The 21,254-nt window shown below is 54.1% G+C and overlaps 1 protein-coding gene across 7 annotated transcripts in view; it reads left to right on the top strand.

The window, feature by feature from the left end:
- Positions 1-21,254, top strand: part of PC (pyruvate carboxylase) — a 229,762-nt gene that overhangs the window by 110,371 nt on the left and 98,137 nt on the right. For all 7 annotated transcript variants that reach the window (XM_045023189.1, XM_045023191.1, XM_045023190.1 and 4 more), the window contains one exon: positions 10,470-10,588. In XM_045023189.1, coding sequence (XP_044879124.1) covers positions 10,470-10,588 — 119 coding nt within the window. The remainder of the gene's footprint in view (positions 1-10,469; positions 10,589-21,254) is intronic.

Genomic DNA, 21,254 nt, shown 5'->3' with positions numbered 1-21,254 from the left:
TCGTGGGGTCTATTCCCAGCTCAGGAGGTGAGGGGCGTGGGGTCTGGTGGTTAGAGCAGTGGGGCTGGGAGTCAGGACTCGTGGGGTCTATTCCCAGCTCAGGTGGTGAGGGGCGTGGGGTCTGGTGATTAAAGAAGTGGGGCTGGGAGTCGGGACTCGTGGGGTCTATTCCCAGCTCAGGTGGTGAGGGGCGTGGGGGTCTAGTGGCTCGAAGACACAAAAAAGCAGATTTTTCCCTGTTATTCTGCATCTCATCAAGATCCCAAGTGTCATTTCCTGTTTGCGCTCTCCACTCTCCCATCTAATTGAAGTAGGCAGCAAATGCCCCTAGTGGGCCACTGGAGCTTCCAGGCTTCCTGGCACGTGCCCCCACTCCCTCCTTGGCATAGCTATCTAGGTGCCTCCTGCCTCATGGGTGCGAATGCAGTTGCTCGGCAGGCTGCCTGGCACTAGGGGGCAGTGTTCGCCCAGCAGATGCACACAGTCTGTGGGTTCCATGCATCTCTGCCTGGGAGTGATGCATCTGAGCAACATCCAAAGCCCTGCTGGGTTATTTTCCTTCAGGGACAATGAATCGCAAATGACAGGATAAAATAACAGGCCGGAATCAGAACTTACGAGTTGATGCTCCTGCTCTGTAAACGAGCTCCTGGTTGTTATGGGCACAACAAACTAATGGAGCCACTTGGAACACGGTGGATCGAGGTTGCTAAGAGCACTAAAGGCGCCTGCCAATAATGGGCTCTGCACAGACTCTGAGGGGGATCAGGGGCTCTCTTGTGCCAGGTGCTGCACAGACATGAATCAAGATCAGGGCCCCCCATTGTGCTGGGCGCTGCACAGACCTGGACGGTGATCAGGGTGTAGCCGGCGGAGGCTACAAGGGCCTTCACTTGTGCCCAGCACAGCACAGCTACAATCTCAGATGAGGCCTCTAAACTACACCAGACAGAGCACCGAGCAGCCCCTGGCCTGTGTGGCACCATTGCCCTGGGCACAGAGCACGCTTGGCGTAATCGGCTGAGAACTGCCTTTCCTGGCTGATGGGTTCTTCTTTGCGGCTTGATTAAAGCCTCCGAGGCAAATGGCTGCTCACCCTGATTTCCTTTTGCCTCTCTGACTCCTTCACGATCAGGCCTCTGAAAACAGGCTTCTATTTATTCCTCATCATGTTTCGCTTTTCAGCCAGTTCCTTCTAGTTCAGCCTCATCCCTCCTTGGTAGTCAGCGAGAAGGATTTCAAGTTTCCTTCCCCGGTAGAGGCAGCCTTTTTCCTCTCTGCTCCCCCGGTCAGTAAAGCAACTGTGTTTGCCTGTCCTGGCCAAGATTGGGATCCCCAAGGTGCCTACTGCTGCACAGACCCTGACTGGGAGCAGGGCCTCCATTGCACCTGACGCTGTGCAGACCCTGCCCGGGAGTGGGGCTACATTGGGCTGAGCACTGCACAGATACACAGATATGGTCCCTGCCCCAAATTGCTTACAGGCTATTTTAACGAAGAAGAGGTGGGGAAATTGAGGCACAGAGAGGGGAAGGGACTTGGCCAAGGGCAATAGTAGAGTGGGAAATAGAACCCAGGAGTCCTGGGTGCTACATTCATTCAACCTGTCTAGATTGTGTCTCCATTGTGCCTGAATCTATGTATTCCTAAGGCCATTCTTTCGCAGAGAGGAGGCTTGGCCCCGTGGTTAGATTAACCTAGGACTTGGGAGATTGGTTCAGTTCCCGGCTCTGCCACGGACTCCCTGGGCCACTCACTTTGTCTGGGGCTCTGTAAAACCGGGATAATAGCGCTTCCCTTCCTTCAGCCTCAGCCAGGGATCTGTGCGGCACCAGGCCCAAGGACGCCATGATCTGTGTCGTGTCTGTGCAACACCCAGCACGATGGGGAGCCCCGATCTCGGGAGCACCTAATACAAAGCCGGGCCAGGAACAGTGTCTAAATTGCTACATTTGCATCCGGAGCCAACCCAGCCCAACACCGAGGTGTCTCTGGCAGCGTCTGCAGAGCAGCAGGTTCAGTGGGGGATTCCTCTGGAAAGAGACATCAGAGGGAGCAGATGAGACGCCAGCCACAGAGCGGGGCCGTTGATCAATCTCCTTTACGTTCCCAGATCCCCTTCAAACCCCAGCTGCTTTCACGTCTCCTTGGCTTCATTGCTCAGCCACTTCACCACGCCCTCACTGCGGACTAGCACATCCACCGTGCCCCATTAGGGTGCAGAGTTGAGTGCTCTGTGCAAATAAGGCAGTGCCCTGATTTGCATATTTAAATATACATCACCTTATTTGAATACATTCCTCCCCCAGTCTTTCTACCTGAAATAATAGGGGAGCTTGGGAGCAGGCTCCCTGAATCAGGAGGCTCCTGGGTCTGATCCATGCGTGTGCAGTGCAGGGATGGCTGTCCCACCAGCTGGGTGTGCAGCCTCGGGTGCAAGGCTTCTGGGAGTGCAACCCAGCATTCCTAGTGCTGCTGCAAAACCTATGGGGGGTCGTGCATGGCCTCATGTGCCCCCCACCTAAGGCAGGAAAGGACCGACATCACAAAGGCCTACATTTGTCTTCTGCAAATTCAGTATTGGTGGGGTTATGGAAGCTCCCAGAGGCCCTGACTGAGATCGAGGGCCCCATCGTGCCAGGTGCTGCACAGACCCTGACTGCAATCAGGGGCCCTGTCTTGGTGGGTGCCACACAGACCCTGAGTGTGATTGGGGGCCCCGCTGGGCTGGGTGCCACACAGACACACCCTGAGTGACAGTCCCTGTCCTACAGAGCTCACAGTGGAAAGAGAGCGTGGAAGCAGAAACTGAGGTAAAGGGGTTTGGTCAAGTTCACCCAGTAAGTTTGGGGGCCCAGTTGGAAGAGAATCCAGGAATCCAGGCTCCTAGCTGCCCTGCTGCTCTAACCACTAGCTCCCACTCACCCCTCAGAAGTGGAGATAGGACCCAGGCGTTCTGACTGCCAGCCTGGCAGCCTTATCTAATGTCTATTATGCATGTAGCTACCCTGTCTTTTCTCCAGCTGCTGATGCGCAGGAAGCTCCAGCCTTGCTGATCCCGCTCTTAAACCCACTCAATCGCCTCGTAATGTGCTTTCATTTAATGATCAAAATGATATTTGATTAGGCTGCCTGTACTACATTTTTTCTTAAATAGATAATTAAGAGATTATTTCCCCTCAAGTTCGTTAGCAGGTAATTTAAGCTACAGGAAACACAGATGCATTTCCATGTGGAGCATCTCTTTATAGGAATCAACAGACGACTGGGGTGTTGCTCATGTCCCGGGGTGGGGTGGAGAAGTCAAATCCTGGTGCTAGTTTGAAATATATGGAAGTAGGATGATGCTGATCTCCACTGTTAGAGCACTGGGCTAGGAGTCAGGACTCCTGGGTTCTATTCTCAGCTGTAGGTGGGGAGTGGTGTCTAGTGGTTAGAGAAACAGAGGTGGGAGTCAGGACTCCTGGGTTCTAGTCACACTCCTCTCCCAGAGCCAGGCATAGAACCCAAGAGTCCTGATTCTCAGCCTCTTTTTCTGTAACTACCAATCTCTACTCCCTTCCCAAAACTGGATATAGAATCTGGAGTCCGGAGTCTCGCCATAGACAAAAGTGGGGTGGGAAAATAAAGGCACAGAGCGGGGAAGGGACTTTCCCAAGGTCACACAGTCGGTCAGTGGCAGAGCCAGGAGTAGACACCAGCTCCTAGTCCAATACCTGTGTCACTAGCCCAATGTCTTTCTTAGCCAGGAACTCCTGTGATGCATAAGCCATGTTCATGTGGGGCTCTCCCTTCCCCAGATGCTCCCTCTCTGATCTTCAGCCACAGCAGGGGTAGAAAAACCTCCACAGTCTGATGTGAGCCAGCACCAGCAGGGAGCAGACTAAAGTGCTCTTTTTACACTGCGTTTACATCACTGGGGGTGGGAGTGGGGTTGGCAGCTCGGGGCAGTAAGAACAGATAGCTCGGCACGGCCCCCGAGCATTGGCGTGTGACCCCGGCACTTCGGAAAATAACCGCACGGTGGGGGGAAGTGATTCCAGTGTTCAGACTTAGAGGACGCAGGTTGTGGAGCATGGTCGTAAACCAGACGTTGTCCGCACTTACTGTGTGGAAGGACCTAGTGTCCTCACCCAGCTGTCTGCGGTGGCACAGGGGCGTGGGACCATGCTCCTCCCTCAAAATAAGCCCCACCTACTCAAGACAGCAGAGTGAGCTCTGATTCACAGAGTCTGTGAGATTGGGGCTCCCATTGTGCCAGGTGCTGCACAGACACAGTGAGGGACAGGACAGTCTCTGCCCCTGAGAGCTTACAGTCTAAATTAACAAAGGGTGGGCAGGTAAACTGAGGCACACAGAGGGGTGGGGACTTGCAGTAAGTAAGTAGCAGAACTGCAAATAGAACCCAGGTGTCCTGCCCTCCTACACTGCTCACTCTAGCCCACTAGACCCTGCTCCCCTCCCCTAGCTGAGAATAGAACCCAGGAGTCCTGCTTCTCAGCCAGGCTGCCTCTTTAAGGGGGAAAAATATCATTGCTGTCCATGCCTCTTAAAATTCAGGAGCCGCCGAACAGTTAAAACATCTTTAATGAGCTCCAGGCTTCATTATCCTCTTTACGGCTGTCTGGCACCCGCTCCCCCCTGCCCTGCGAAGATTGAAATGCACAGTTAATCCATATTCTCTGGTCTATGTTATTTAATTCCCGGCCTTGCACTGACCCCCGCTGGTTGCTCCGTTGAAGGATTTTCCCCACCCTCAGCTCCCCTTGAACTCCCAGCCACCACAGCTTGCGGGCTCCCTGTTTAATTAGCAGGCGTGGGTTGGATCAGAGATGCGCTCTCTCTCTCTCATGTCCTAGGAGAAGGTCCTGGTCCCTGTCAGTCTACCCCAAGGTCACCCCCAGGGCTGTGACGAGGCCAGGCAGATTTTGTATCTGTAATTCATCGTCTGGATCTTAAACAGGCCAGGGAATGGAAGAGAAAGAACCTGGGGGCCTGACGCCCAGCCTGACCTCCTGCTCTTACCACTAGAGCCCTCTTGCCCCCCAGAGCTGGCGATAGAAGCCAGGTTTACTGACTCTCAGTCTGGCACGCTGGCCACTCCTGCCTTGTTTTCCAAGCGCTGTCTTGGCGTTTGCCACCGCAGCGCAGCATCTGTTCAGTGGGACGCAGCGATGCTACAGTTAATCATGTTCCTCGACATGTCCCCTGCTCACATGCGTCGCCCGAGCTGCTGGTCGTCTGCGAGAGACGGGCAGACACAACAGCCATGGCTTCTGTCCTCGTGTCACCTCTCTCTCTCACACACACACACACACACACACACACACACACACACACACACACACACACACACAGACACAGACACAGAATTAGACTGGTGTTCAGGACTTCTGGATTTTTTCCCCTGGGGGCTGGGAGCCAGAACATCTGTGTTTTATTCCTGCAGCTGGGAGGAGAAGGGGAGTCTAGATGCTGGAGAAGGTGGGGCAGAAATGAGAGCTTATGGATTCTGTCCTCTGCTATGGGAGGGGAATCTAGAGGTTAGAAAGGGGGGGACTGGGAGTCAGGACTCCTGGGTTCAGTCCTTAGCTCTGGGAGAGGGATCACCATGACATTTCATATTTAAATAGCTGAAATCATGAAATTTACGATTTAAAAAATCCTATAACCATGAAATTCACCAAAATGGATTGTGAATTTGGCAGGGCTCTATCCATGAGGGAGCAGTCTGCGCTTGCCACCTGGCACCCTGCACCTCAGCTGAGACGAGGTTATCTCTGCTGCCCTTCAGTGGGATTCACCTTTAAGCCTATTGCGGTGGGGTGGGGTTCTTGGTATTGCAGTGTGAGGATTACCCCACAGTCCGTCAGGGGAGCTTATGCCAGACACCTGGGTCCCCTGCAACCTCCTTTGCCCTCCTGCTGATCCTAACCATGTGGAGGGCAGAGAGTGGGACCTCCTTTCCAGCCATTGCTGGGGGAGATGCCCTTGTCATGGGGCCTGTGTTCCATCCTCAGCTTTGTGAGGGAGAGGAGTAAGTGGAGTATGAACAGCTGCTGGCTTCAGGGCAGGGATGCTCTCGTGTGTCTGGGCAGTGCCTGGCCCAATGGGGCCCTGATCTTGGCCAGGGTCTGTGCAGCGCCTGGCACAATGGGGATCTCAGGTATTACCGAAAACCCGCTAAGAGGGCCCCAAAGAACTCAGTAGCCCCTTCCCATGGCATAGATAGTGGCAGCCTCAGCCCGTCCCTCACTCCATTCCAGTGGCTGGGCTCCCCAGAGAACGGCGTGTTTATTTCTGATTGAAGTGGGGAGGGATGAGGACTCTGCAGCGGTGCTTATTGCCAGGCTGAAATTACCCACTTATCCTAGGGCCCTTGGCTGAGAGCTCTGCTTCCATTATGGCTAGTTAATGTCTCTCCTGTAAGGAACCGTTCATCCAGAGAGGCAGGCCTGCTAACTTTGTCAGCGTTCCCAGAGAACCCTGTGGAACCTGAAGTGGAGAGGCAGGATAGCTGATCCCACTGCAGCTTAATGGCTGGAGCACTGCGCTGGCAGGGAAGAGACCCGAGTGCCAGGCCTGCCTCCCCCGGGGAGCTGATTCCCCTCCTAAGCTTTGTCTAATTAGACTGCAGGTTCTTTGGCCCAGGGAGCTATTCTCGCTGGCTGGCCCCCATCCTGCTCAGGGCCTCGGCTGGAACCCCCAGAGTAATGAACGGTGCGAAGCAGAGGGGTGATCGTCTGCACCTCTGGGCACAGGCTGAGCGGTGGAGGCACAGCTGTGTATCTCCCTCCAAGGGGACCCAGGGTTGTGGGATTGCATGCAGTGGAAAGTGTCTCCTCCTGACCTCCTGGTGTGAGCGGGGCTCTCGGCATAGCACCTACCCCTTGAATGGCCTGCCAGCAGCTGCTAGGCATGTGCCAATCCTCCAGACTTCCCCTGTTACATTTTATCCGGACCTCCCTGGATTTAACAGAGCATACCTCTGTCTGCACGTCGCCTGCTGGGATGGAGGATGCAGCAGCTGGCAGAGAAAGCACTGCAGTTGCTGCAGTCACACTAGACGCCAGTGCTAGGGGGAAAGCGACAGAGAGAGAGAAATTCTTTCCTTCCATCCCCCTCTGTTTGCAGAGCAACATTAACCCCTGTCCCAGTCGTGCCACAGGGATTCCGAGCTCTCCCTGGCAGCAGCCGTGAATCTTTCATTACCTGGGATCCCTGGACAGATGTGGGGAAAGAAACGGTTCTTGCAAATAGCCTGGGTTCAGTCCAACGTGAATGCAAGCAACGTGCGCTCTGCAGGCGCGTTTGAGTCACATCGGATAAGGCAAAGGGAAGCTGAGCTGGGAAGAGGTTGAGAGGCCCCAGAAACGGCACAGATCAGTGGGGGACAGGGGTTGCGGGGAATGGCTTTGAAAGCTGGGTCCTAGAGGAGACGTGGGCCACTGGGCAGAGGGTGAGGAGGTTGGGGAGAGGGCCGGCAGGGGGGGTATCAAAGGGAGGCGGGGGAGATTAGGAGGGGGGGATCTGTGTGCCTGTGGTTTCACTGCAGCAAACACACATCCCCGAAGCCCAGTGTTGGCTCACCAGGGGTAGCTTAGTGAATACCAGAGCAATGGTCCCATCTACTCAATATCCGGCCCCCACCGCCACCAATGGGCCCGTCTAGCACCACCTGCTGCCCCGGATCAGCCCAGTGACCCATCTAGCCCTGTCGCCCGCACAGTGCCCTTGCATACCAGCAGGTCAGTGGGCCCAGCTGTGGCCATATCCCCTCTCCAGCAGGGGCCAAGTCTCACTGCTCCATAGGAAGATGCAAGAAATGCCCTTACTGGGCACTGGAGAGCAGGAAAGACGCTCAGCAGGAAGGCTGTGGCAGAGAGGAAAGAGCCCTGGGCTAGGGGTCAGGACACGTGTTTTCTAATCCCAGCTCTGCCATTGACCTTCCCCTCTCTGCACCTCGTTCTCCAGGTAGGGTCGCCAACCCTCCTGCTTTCGCCGGGAGTCTCCTGGAATTGGGCTCTATCTCCCGGAGGCTACTGAAGCCAAACCGGGAGATTTTAGGCAGCTAAAAGTCTGGCTGCACAGCGGGGCTAAGGCAGGCTCCCTGCCTGCCCTGGCTCCACGCTGCTCCCAGAAGCAGCCAGCATGTCCCTGCAGCCCCTGGGAGGACTCCGCGGCCAATAGGACTGCAGCCAGTGGGAGCTGTGGGGGGCAGCATGTGAAGCCACCTGGGCTCCCCCACCCCAGGGGCCACAGGGATGTGCCAACTGCTTCCAGGAGCAGTGCAGGGCCAGGGAGACTGGCTTAGCCATGCTGTGCCGTCGACTGGGAGCCGCCCGAGGTAAGCGCCGCCACCCCTCACCCCCTCCTGCACCCCAGCCCTGAGCCCCCTCCCAGAGCCAACACCCCCTCCTGCACCCCAAATCTCTTCCTGCACCCCAACCCCCTGCCCCGAGCCCCCTCCCACACCCAAACTCCCTCCCAGAGCTTGCACCCCACATCTCCTCATGCACCCCAAACCCCTGCCCCAGCCCCGAGCCCCCTCCCACACCCAAACTCCCTCCCAGAGCCTGCACCCTGCATCTCCTCGTGCACCCCAACCCCCCACCCCAGACCTGAGCCCCCTCCCACACCCAAACTCCCTCTCAGAGCCTGCACCCTGCATCCCCTCATGCACCCCAACCCCCTGCCCCAGCCTTGAGCCCCCTCCCAGAGCCAGCACCCGCTCCTGCACCCCAAACCCCTTCCCGCATCCTAACCCCCTGCCCCAGCCCTGAGCCCCCTCCCACACCCAAACTCCCTCCCAGAGCTTGCACCCTGCATCTCCTCATGCACCCCAACCCCCCACTCCAGACCTGAGCCCCCTCCCACACCCAAACTCCCTCTCAGAGCCTGCACCCTGCATCCCCTCGTGCACCCCAACCCCCTGCCCCAGCCTTGAGCCCCCTCCCAGAGCCAGCACCCCTTCCTGCACCCCAAACCCCTTCCCGCATCCTAACCCCCGGCCCCAGCCCTGAGCCCCCTCCCACACCCAAACTCCCTCCCAGAGCTTGCACCCCACATCTCCTCATGCACCCCTGCCCCAGCCCCGAGCCCCCTCCCACACCCAAACTCCCTCCCAGAGCCTGCACCCCGCATCTCCTCATGCACCCCAACCCCCTGCCCCAGACCTGAGCCCCCTCCCACACCCAAACTCCCTCCCAGAGCCTGCACCCCGCATCTCCTTGTGCACTCCAACCCCCTGCCCCAGACCTGAGCCCCCTCCCACACCCAAACTCCCTCCCAGAGCCTGCACCCTGCATCCCCTCGTGCACCCCAACCCCCCACCCCAGCCCGGTGAAAGTGAGTGAGGGTGGGGGAGAGTGAGCAACAGAGGGAGGGGGGATGGAATGAGCGGGGCAGGGTCTTGGAGAAGGGGCAGGGCCTCAGGGAAGGGGTGGGGTAGGGTCGGGGCAAGGGTGTTTGCGTTTGTGTGATTAGACAGTTGCTATCCCTATCTCCAGCCCACCCTCTGCCTGTTTGGATAGTAAGCTCTTTGGGGTCGGGACTGTGTCTCTGGGCAGCACCCAGCCCAATGGAGGAGCCCCCCCATCCCCCTTTGTTCTTCGTCACAAGGTCTAGGCTGGATGGGGAGGCCCTGATTCCCAGCCAAGTTAATATGAGTAGGTCCAGCTTTTCCTTCTGTCCCAAACTCTGCTCAGCTGCTCCCAGGGATGAAAACCTGGCAGCCAGCGGTGTATGAATGTTACATTATTGCTAATCACGCAAGCTACATTAGTGTCACCTCCCGGCATCTGAAATCTCCCTGCGCAGCATCTTCTGGAGTCAAGTGCTTTGGTTGGAGGGCTGGGATCTAATTAAAAGCTGTATCCTAACGATGTCTGATTGCACTCAACCAGGATTGGGCTGCGAGCCAGCCAGCCAAGCCACCCTGAGAAGGTGTCACATGCTAACCGCCAGGGACAGAATGAGGCCATGACAGCCACTCACCTGTGTGCTTGTTTGTCCCTGGGATGCCCTCCCCTCCCTCACCCATCTCCTGGGGGCAGGATCCTCATCCCACTTGGCCGAGAGGGACCTTGCCACTTGCCTCCTCAGAGGCAGTCTCCTTCCCCCACCAGAAGCAGCTGCAAGGGAAACAGAACCCAAGAGTCTTGACTCCCAGCCCTCCTCTGTCCACTCAGCCCCAGTCCCCGCATAGAGCCAGGAATAAACCCAGGAGTCCTTACTTTCAGCCCCACCCTGCTCTAACCACTAGACCCCACTCCCCTTCCAGCATCAAGGATAGATCCCTGGAGCCCAGCGTCCCAGTCACTCTGCTCTAACCACTAGACCAGACAGAGCGGCCCTGTTTCCCAGTCCTGTGCCCTAACCCAAACCTGTATATACGCTCTGTATATATTTGCCATTGAGAGGCACAGTTAGAATGCTCAGACCCTCACGAACCCCTTATCTCCTTGCAGGTGGGATATGAAAATGCTGGGACCGTGGAGTTCCTGGTAGATAAACATGGCAAACACTACTTCATTGAGGTGAATTCCCGGCTTCAAGTGGAGCACACGGTGACAGAAGAGATCACAGAGTAAGTGATGCCTCTTGCTGCCCAGTCTGCCGTGGTGGGGCACCTTCTTACCTGTCTAAACAGAGGGATATGGAGTAGGAGCAGGGAGGTGGTATTAGCTCTATATATGGCATCATTTGACACCTGTGAAATGGACTAAAAACTAGCTAACTCATTGATCTCCAGCGGGAGAACCATCATCAAATAGGGATATATTTAGTGGAGTCACACAGGGATTGATAGTGTTCATCATTAGGGTTCAGAGGTAACACCCAACAGAGATAATTATGGGTCAGTTCCCTCCTGTTGGAGCAATCATCTCAGGCTCTCTGCAGACTCAGGCTGCATCAGTGACACTCAGGGCAGCTCCTCCCTCTCAGAACGATTGGCTCAGGCTCTCTGCAGACCCAGGCTGGTGTTGCAGCATCGGTAACGCTCCTGTTACATTTTGAAGGTTTTCTCTGGAACCATAAGCCAGGCCGACTTCTTCTTCTTCTTCTTCTTCTTTTTTAATGAAAGTTGCGATTCTGGGGCGTGAATCTGGGGTGGTCACCCTGGCCATCCTCTCTCACTTCTGCAGCAGGAATATTTTATATACTACAACCTATGTACCCAGCAGCTCACTGTCAGGGCCAACACCCATCTCCTGCCCCACACAGCTGATGATCCTGGTAAATACGGTAGACACAAAGCCTTGGACGAGAAAGGTGGGCTGTGGAGAGGCTTGGTAGTTGGGGAGGGATTTGAAGTGGTGGAGGGGCACCTGGCAAATGCAGAGGGGCAAGGGGGTGTGCCAAGCCTAGGGGCATGGACCAGCCCTTGGGAGGAGGGGATGAAAGGATGGAGGAGTGTGGGAATGTTGTGTGCGACATATGAGATGGAGCGGGGAAGAGGGTGCACTGAATCCAAACGCTGCTTTCTGCCCCCTCGGCCTCCCATCCTGCCGTCCCAGATCAGACTAATGGGCCCAGCCAGTCAGGTATGCCCCAGAACCTGTCTCGTCTACTCTGTTCTGTATTTGTACAGCACCTGGCACAATGGGTCCTGGCCCATGACTGGGGCTTCTAGTGCTAATGCAAGCCAAATTCCATCTGCATATAACCTATAGACTAGAATAGACCTGCATCGGGGCTCGTAGCCTTGTGTGATATGCTCCGGAGAGCTAGACTACATCTTGGTTGCTGTTGTATGAGCAGGCAGTTCAGCAGGTTGTTAAAGGTGGATGTCGCATTTGCAGTTAGGTGCAGATCGAGACATTGGGCTGAACTCGCAGCATTCGCCTCCCCAAAGCCGGGGCATGTTTTCACGCACACAGCTTTAGACTCCGCGCTGTAAAGAAGCAGTGGGAGCCCCCGCACTCCACCTGGGAGGGGAAGAAGGAAATCTTTCCTCCCTGCTTGGCTGGTGTTTCAGCAGAGCTGCCACCAGCAACGTCAGAGGTTCTGAGGCTTGGGTGTTCCAAATTCACAAGTCAGATCATCTTGAAAATCATCAGGTTGGTGCAGAAAAAAATCAGAGATCCCTGGAAATATCACCGCACTGGCTTTAAAAATCACCCCCTCGGCTTAAACATTATGAGCTTGGCTTAAAAAAACCAGCAAGAAGGTTCTTTAAAAGCAGGAAATTGGCTTAGGAAATAATGAGATTTTTGAACATTCATCTTGTTTTTTTTAGTTTTCCTTCTAGTTTTGGAGCCCTTAAGGTTAATCTTTTCCAGGTTTTCTCCCCCACTGCAAGGGTTAGAAAACTACCTCTGAAAAGAAAAGAAAAGTTGAGTTTCTCACACATTCATGACTCCAGGAGCTGGTGCTTTAAGGAAAGAATTAAATATCACGAGGCTCAAGAATGCTAAGTGCCTGAGTCATGCTATGTGCTGAAATTGTGATTCACCTGGCGTACTGTTGTTGTTTATATAGAGGGTTTGGCCAAAGTTGGTTTGAATTTTTCATCGTTTCTGGCGACAGATAATAGCGATGTTTATTTTAAAGCTTTTTTCAATTTTTATTGATTGAAATGTTCACAGTTGCAGGAAATTATGGGAAGGGTCACAGAATTGGGGGAGTGAGACAATAATTATTGAATGACAGGAGACGCTGATATTCACGAAGTCAAAGCTTCCTAGCCATTAAAATACAAATTGTCAACATTGCATGTCCACATAGACAAAGTAAATCTCCTTAAGTCAAACTGGAATAAATTTCCAAGCAACATTTTTCTTACACTGCCCATCTGAGGCGAACTGAGGCAGCCGCCTCAGGTGCCAGACTGTGGGGAGGCACCACTAGGACCCAGAGTGTAGAAAATTGTCTCTGCTGCTGGTGCATATGTATTCTGTCTGCTCTAGATGCACAGCGATGGTGGAGTGCTGGGCTGGAGGAAGGAGGGCACACGACACAGAACAGTCAGGCAGGAGAAAAGGTGAGAGGGAATAACAGAAAGCAGCAGGAGCTTCAGGGAGAGAGAAGAGGAGGACCCTCTTATGTACCTCTCTAGCACCCCCAGGAGCCTGGACTGATTAAAACCAGCTTCTCAGGGAGCTTCCTGTTTCCTGCTGCTTCCCTGAACCCACTTGAGGAGAACAGGCAGTCAGCTGAAGGAGTAGGAGCCAGTAAGGCCCTTAAGCAGTGGCGGCTCCAGGCACCAGCGCTCCAAGTGCGTACCTGGGGCGGCAAGCCACAGGGGGCGCCCTGCCGGTCCCTGCGAGGGCAGCATGCCTGCGGGAGGTCTGCCAGTCCCGCGGATTCGGCGGCAATTCGGCGGCGGGTACACCGAAGCCGCGGGACTGGCAGACCTCCCGCAGGCGCGCCGCCAAAGGCAGCCTGCCTGCCATGCTTGGGGCGGCAAAAAAGCTAGAGCCGCCCCTGCCCTTAAGACGCTGATATCTTCCCTCATTCAGGCCCTGCTGCCAGCCTGCTTATTTGTCCCCTTCAACTGAGTGTTGAGAGCCACTCTAGCTGGCACAGAACAGCAGTCATGAGTGAAAGAAGAAAGCGCCCTTCTGGGGCAGCATTCAGAAAAAGAAAGAAAGCAAAGGAAGCTTTTCTATCTAAGCAGGAAGGAGCTCTCCTGAGATACATACACACAAATGTTCCCGGTGAGCCTTCCGGCCCCAGTGAGGATTTGAGTGGTGAGGAGATGCCTGATCTTCCAGTTAGTCAGAGTGCAGGTGACCTGGCAGCTACTGCAGCATCCACATCTCCATCTCAAATGGATGCACATTCCTGAAGAAAAGTGTAGATCAGAGAAGAGTGTGGTGAAGGTGCAAGAAACTGCTGCTGCTGAGTTTAGTTCCTTAAGCCTAGATGATCCAGGACTGTGGACCCACTTGAGCAGTAGCCTGAGGGACTTCCTTGTACTGCATAGGCCATAGCAAGTGAAAAACTTCGTGTTCCCCAGAGACAATGAAAATAGAAGTTTCCATCCAACACACTACTAGCATGAAATCCCCAATGGTGACAAAGCGGAGAGGCCATAGCTTATGTATTCAAAAACCCAGAATGCTGCATTCTGATTTTGTTGCAAACTCTTCCAGTCTAATGTTCCAGCCACATTGGGTTCTACAGGAACAAAGGACTGGAAAAATCCGGCTAGAAATCTGGCATGCCATGAGAAGGCAGCAAATCACCAGAGAGCATTCCATAGGTGGAAAGAGCTTGAGATGAGACTAAGGTTAAAGGCCACCATAGATGATCAACATCAAGAAAAGATTGCATCAGAGTCTCTTTACTGGCAAAATGTTCTGAAAAGGCTCATTGCCATTATGAGAATGCTTGCTACCCAAAACCTAGCATGGCACTTCAGATCAGCTGTATGTGCCAAACAATGGAAACGTCCTTAAAATTGTGGAGCTGATGGCTGAGTTTGATGCTGTACTCTAGGAGCATCTAAGAAGAGTCACCACCCAAGATATGTACACACACCACTACCTTGGAAAAACAATTCAAAATGAGATCATACAGTTACTGGCAACAAAAGTCAAACAGAAGATTGTGGCAGATCTGAAGTCAGCAAGATATTACTCTGTTATTCTGGACTGCACACCTGACATCAGCCATACAGAACAAATGACTGTAATGGTGCATTTTGTAACAACAACAGAACTTAGTGAAAATGTCCCTGCAATGGTGACTGTCAGAGAGCATTTTCTAAAATGTGTTGACGTTCATGATACTACAGGAGCTGGTGTGACAAATGTGCTTCTTAAAAAGCTGGAAGATGCGGGAATTGTGATAGCTGACATGAGAGGTCAGGGCTACGATAATGGTGCCAACATGAGAGGAAAGAACAGAGGAGTGCAGACATGGATCTGAGAGTTAAACCATCAAGCTTTTTTTGTCCCATGCAGTTCTCATCCATTGAACTTGGTGGTCAGTGATGCAGCATCAGCTTCTAGTGAGGCTGCTGAATTTTTTTATGTAATTCAAAGTATCTATGTATTTTTCTCTGCAGCAACTCTTCGATGGCAAATTTTGAAGCAACATCTGGGAACTTCCTCTCTGACACTGAAACCACTGAGTGCCACACGATGGGAAAGTCGAGTGGAGGCGATAAAGCCTATCTAACACCAAACTGGGAAGATAGATTATGCTATGACAGGAACTGTTCATGGGAGAACAGTGGCAGAGGGAAATGGAATCACCGGAAACATACATAACTTCAAATTTCTGTGTGGCTTAGTGTTGTGGCATGACATACTGTTTGAAATAAATGTTGTAAGCAAGAGACTCCAAGGTGTTGACCTTGATATCTCTGGAGCAATGGAACAACTGGACAAAGCAAAGTCATACCAACAGTTTTACTGGTCAGATGAGGGATTTCAAAACATTCTGAAGAGTGCACAGAAGTTGGCAGAGGAACTTCACACTGAAGCTATTTTCCCACCCATTCAAGAATACAAGAGTCACCGAAGAAGACGACATTTTGATTACGAGGCCCGGGATAATCCCATAAGCGACCCCAAACAACAATTCAAAGTTGAATTCTTTAACCAGGTGCTAGATTGTGCAATACAGTCAGTTGAAGAATATTTCATGTAGCTCAAGGAACACAGTAGTATATTTGGGATGTTGTATGATATTCCAAAACTCCTCACTATACCTGAAGAAGACCTACACCAGCAGTGCAGGGCACTAGAGACAATGTTGACACATGATGACATGCGTGGTATTGATGCAAGTGATTTAGGTGATGAACTGATACATTTCAAGATACATTTCAGCAGGATCAACTCCAAAGGCTGTTCTGGAATATATGTGCACAAATAAGATGGCCACCCTCTTTCCAAATGCTTTTGTTGCTCTGCGCATACTTCTAACACTTCCTGTAACAGTTGCCAGTGGAGAACACAGCTTCTCCAAGCTGAAGTTAATAAAAACACATCTACACTCCACAATGACACAGGAGAGGCTGGCGGGCTCACAACCATCTCAGAAGAGCATGAGCTGGCCCAGACTGTGGACCTTCAGGAAGCAGTTCAAATCTTTGCAGCCAAGAAGGCACGGAAAGCACCACTTTGATTATTCAAACAGATAAAAATGCCAGTGTTTACTATGCAGACAAGAAAAGTTAAATTTGCTGTTCAGGCGTTTGAAAGTTAAGTGTTGCTTAAAATTTTTGAACAAGGCATTTTAAGTTCAGTTCTCCTTTATTGGGATAGGTAGCAGAGCAGTACCATGAGAGGAGTAGAACAGGAAGAAGGCAGAATTGAGACCTTTCAAAGTTTTGGCCCAAGCGAGGGGCCATGGGGGCGTCATTTGAGCTCCCCGCCTCAGGTGCCAAAATGTTGTGGGCCGGCCCTGCGTCTGTACATTTCAACTGTTGTGTTTGGAAGTATTTTTGCGTCGGTTTGTGTGTGTGGTGAACCCGATGTTTACCTACATTTACGGATTAAAAATCTCATCCTTTCAAGCCAAAGGCCCAACTGAGATCCCCCCTCCCCATGTGCTAGGCACTGTACAGACCCCCCTAACCAAAATCGGGGCCCAGAGCGCTGCACATATAATTGCTCAAAACCCACGCATAAATAATGAATGATAAATAATTACAGACTGGAGGAAGGATGGCCCAGTGGTTAGGACACTAGCTGAGGACTTGAGACACCAGGGTTCATGTCCTGCTCCAGCACAGATGTTGGGCAAGTCACTTAGCCTCTGGGTGCCTCGTTTTACCCATTGTACAACAGTGATCTCTGCTCTGCCCTGCCTACCCGGGGAGTCTTGGGGATAATACATTACTACTCATGAGGCGCTCAGCCTGTGTAGCGATGGGGCCATGGAAGTGCCATCGATAGACCCCCACCATCGAGCCCCGAGAGCAACGAACGGCTGCACAGTTATTGAAACCCCAAGCAAGCACATTGTCACCTTGTTCAGTTCATCAGCACTCCTAGCAGAGTGACGTCTGGCCCCCGTTGTGAGGCCTTGCCACATGAGCGGGTGAGAGACAGCCCAGACGGCAGCCAGAGCGGGATCCTTTCTGATCCTGCCGGCTAGCGGGTGCCTTGCTACCAGCAGCCCGCATCACTTGGGGGCACTGTCTGCATTGATGAAGGCCTGGAGGTCATGCACCAGGATAAGATGTCATCTTGCCATGATCTCGGCCCGGCATGCTCGGCAAATCAGATGTGTGCTTCTATCTCAGAGACTTATCTTGCCCCCACCCCATCCCCTGGTGCTTCTCTACTGCATTATCCTCACAACCCCTGGGGGAGGTGGGGCAGGGCTATTACCATCATTGTGCAGATGGGGAAACTGAGGCACAGAGCAGCCAAGGGCCAGCTCCTTAGGGGCTAGACCCACAAAAGGATGTAGGTGCCTAAGTCCAACATCTAGGTGCCACTGAGAATGTCCAGCCTCCTGCTCAGCTGCTGCCTAATTCCCTGCCAATCAGCATGCACACAACCATTGACTCCTGATGCCACACCACAGCTTACAGGCAGTTCGGAGCCTCGCACCCAGGGCCGGCTCCAGACCCCAGCGCGCCAAGCGCGCGCTTGGGGCGGCATCCCATGGGAGGGCGGCAGGCGGCTCCGGTGGACCTCCCGCAGGCATAACTGCGGAGGGGCCGCTGGTCCTGCGGCTTCAGTGGAGCATCCGCAGGCATGCCTGCGGGAGGTCCACCGGAGCCGCGGGACCAGCGGACCCTCCGCAGGCACGTCTGCAGGAGGTCCACTGGAGCCGTGGGACCGGCGACCGCCAGAGCGCACCCCGCGGTGCGCCGCCCTGCTTGGGGCGGCGGAAATCCTAAAGCCGCCCCTGCTCGCACCAGCCAAAACCCCAGCGGCCCTGAAGCAGGATTCTCACACTGTGTGTTCCCCCGCTAGCTTGCCAGCGGCCCCTGATCCTGTAGGTGTGCTCTGAGCATGCTCAGGATTAGGCCTTGTGCAAAAGATAGCATATGTGTAGGTCTGGCCCAGAATGGGTAACAGCCCAGTGGGCTGGGCACATACCTGGGTTGTGGGAGATGCAGGTTTGAATCCCCACTCTGCCTGAGCCCAAGCAGGGGCTTGAACACATCTTTCCACAGCCCTGCTGAGTGCCAAGCTCTTGGCCATGTGAGGGCAGGGCTCTCTGGTTCTCCATGAGAAAGGGCCGCCCTGTCTTAGGCACCTAACTCCAGGAGAGGGCTCACCAATGAGTGAGGTGCTGAACCCTGAGCCCTGCCCCTTTCCTCTGCATTTCACTCCTGGCTTCCTGAGCCGGCTCCCTGCACAGCTTGCTGAGCATCCTTTCCTTACACGCAAGGCATGGGGCGCCTGACTTGGAGCCAAGAATTCCACTCGGCAGCACTCAGGCTTAGACACTGCAACCCAGAAGAACCTCTGTGAATCTAGCCCCCTGTGTCTGGTCCGGGGTTTGTGATGGAACCCAAGTGCCCCGTGCTAGCACCTAAACTGCTGCACCATCCTTTGTTCGTCCCGCAAAACGGGTGCAAATGAGGCCAGGACAATTTGTGGCTTCCTGAGCAGTGGCGAATGTAGCTCAGAGTGGCTCAGGACCAACATCCAGCTAGTGCAGCAGCCTGTCTCTGCCAGGGCCCAGCACTAGATGGCATGTTTTAGACACACAAGTCCACCAGATACTGGACTTAACCCAGGGGGAGCGGTGGGAAATGAAATGGTCTGTAATAGACAGGTCAGATTGGATGCTCTGAGGTGTCTTCGGGCCTTACAATCTATGGATCTAGGCCGCACAAGAATGCCCCTTCCAAACCTTTTTCCAACTCAGAGTCGCTTGGGAAGCTGGGCTCATTCGAAGAAGGTGCATTTTCTTACAGCCAGAGGCAAGGTCGTGTGTACAGGGACAAGAAATGTCAGCTGCACCTACGGGGTGGGGAGGGGGAGCTGTGCCCTGGGACTCAGGGACTCTGGAAAGGAGTCAGATCCTGGTGAAAAGCAAGTGATTGCGAGCTCTCAGTGTGAACAGGGAGCTGAGATTGAATGGAATCCTGGGGTGGATCAGCAGGCACCATTGAATAGGAGCAGGGAGTTGACCTCACGGCACCAGTGACTGGGATGCTGCATCAGCTCTGGGGTGTACCCATTGAAACATCACAGAGAAAGAGCCATAAGAGGGATCTGAGGGCTGAAAAACTCTGAGACTTCTTAGCTGGGTCTGATTCTGATAAATAAAACGGCTGAATGGTCCAAGCCCCCTGGCCCTTAAAGGGCCAAGCACCCTATTATAGTCTCATAGAGGGCGGCAGGGCTGGATTGCAGCTATGCGGGAGCGGCTAGAACACTGTGCCTGCTTTGGGGTGATTGGGTTCTACTCCCTGCACTGCCAGTGAGTGTGTGCAAGTCATTGCCCCATCCTGGCCCTCAGCATCTCCTTTTGTAACAAAGGGATAATGACAGCTCATCTCACTCCTGGGCAAGGGATCCTGTATAAACAACCCCTGTGTCCCACCCCAGAGGCAGCTGCATCTCAGCCCCGGGCGAGGGTACTGTATAAACAGGCCATGTACCCCACCCCAGAGGCAGCTGCATCTCAGCTCTGGGCGAGGGATCCTTTATAAACAATGCACGCACCACAGCCATGTCTAGAGAGAGAGTCTCTTGGCAAAGCCAGGCACTATAATGAATGTGAAGTTGTTATCAATTAGCTGGCAATTGGGAGATTAGGAATGGGAAAAGGAAGGGGGGGGGCGCTGTGTGTTTCCAGGGGCATTAACAATGCCATAAATCCTCGTCAGCATTGGACATATGCAGCCAATTACAAAAATTAGCTCTAATTAGCGGGACGCAGCCTCTGGCTTCACAGTTCCCCAAACAGCCGTCTCTGCTCCCGGGGAAACTCTAGCCAGGCCATGTGTTCTGCTGACAGCTTCCAGCCTGCTTCACTACACAGGGGCCGGTGTGTGCCTGCCTGCCTGCCTGGGGGGCTCTGGGGATTTCTCTCCCCAGGCTGTCTGGCCTCAAGGGTCTCCTGAAGATAGGTACATACAGGGCATGCAGATCATGGTCAGGGCAGTTTCCGAATACGACATCTCCTCCACTGTTTGCAGAGTTGATCTTAGTTTGAGCTAGTGCCTTACAGCGCCCCCTGCTGGGAGAGGCTGGGACTGGATTAGCCAGAAGCTCCCCCACAGCCAGTGCTCCTGCCCTGCTCCCTAAAGCGCTCCCTGCTGGGACAGGCCGGGACTGGAGGAAGCAGGAGCTCCCCCAAAGCCAATGCGTCTGCTCCCTACAGCGCCCCCACAGCCAACGCTCTCACCCCCCCTCCCTCCAGCACCTCTCCCCTGAAGATGATGCTCCTGGTCACAACCCGGAAAGCAACGAGGAAGGATTGAGGGGTGGTGTCGTTCCTTTCCAGCTGAGGGGTGTCTGGCCACGGCCCCATGGCTGGGGGCGCTGGCATGGCAAGGAGGAGGCTGGAGGTGTCCGCGCGGTGAATATTCCTGTGCTGGGGTTGGGAAGCAGAATCCCTTTGACGTTCCAACCCAGGGAGCTGGGCTGAATATAAATCGCTTAGCCTGGATGGCTCCAGCAGCTACAAGGGGCTGGGATGAGGTTTTAGCTCTGCAGACTTGACTGAAGTGCTGCATGAACCCCCTTCCCTCCAACCCCCGGCCAAGCCAGCCTCCTCCCTGCACAGTGTTGCCGTGAAGTATTTGACTCTCAGAGAAATGGAGGCATGGAAGGGTGAAGGGTTGGAGAGGATATAGGAGCCAGGAGTTCTGACTTGCAGCCCCCCATTCTAACCACTAGACCTCCTTTCCCTCCCAGAGCTGCAATAGAACCCAGGAGTCCTGGCTCCAAGAGACCACCCCCCACTAACTGCTCGAATGTGCAGCATTTGTGGCGTTGTCAATGTAACTTGGCTCAGCTCAGGTGCTGTTGCACTGTTGTATACTAGGGTTGCCAGGGGTCCAGTTTTCGACTGGAACACCCGGTCGAAAAGAGACCCTGGCAGCTCCAGTCAGCACCACTGACTGGGCCGTTAAAAATCCGGTTCGTGTGGGGCTGGCAGGCTCCCTACCCGGCTCCGCATGGCTTCCGGGAAGCGGCCGGCATGTCCCTCCAGCTCTTAGGCATAGGGGCAGCCACAGGGGCTGTGCGGGCTGTCCCCACCCGGAGCACCAGCTCCGCAGCTCCCATTGGCTGGGACCCACACTCCCAGCCGGAGCCCTCACCCCCTCCTGCACCTCAGCTCCCAGCCCCAACCCGGTGGAAATGAGCGAGTGAGTG

This window comes from Mauremys mutica, chromosome 7 (genome assembly GCF_020497125.1).
Source record: "Mauremys mutica isolate MM-2020 ecotype Southern chromosome 7, ASM2049712v1, whole genome shotgun sequence".
In the NCBI taxonomy this organism is placed as follows: Eukaryota; Metazoa; Chordata; order Testudines; family Geoemydidae; genus Mauremys; species Mauremys mutica.
Note: the sequence above shows the minus strand (reverse complement) of the source record. Positions and strands in the feature narration are given on the sequence as shown.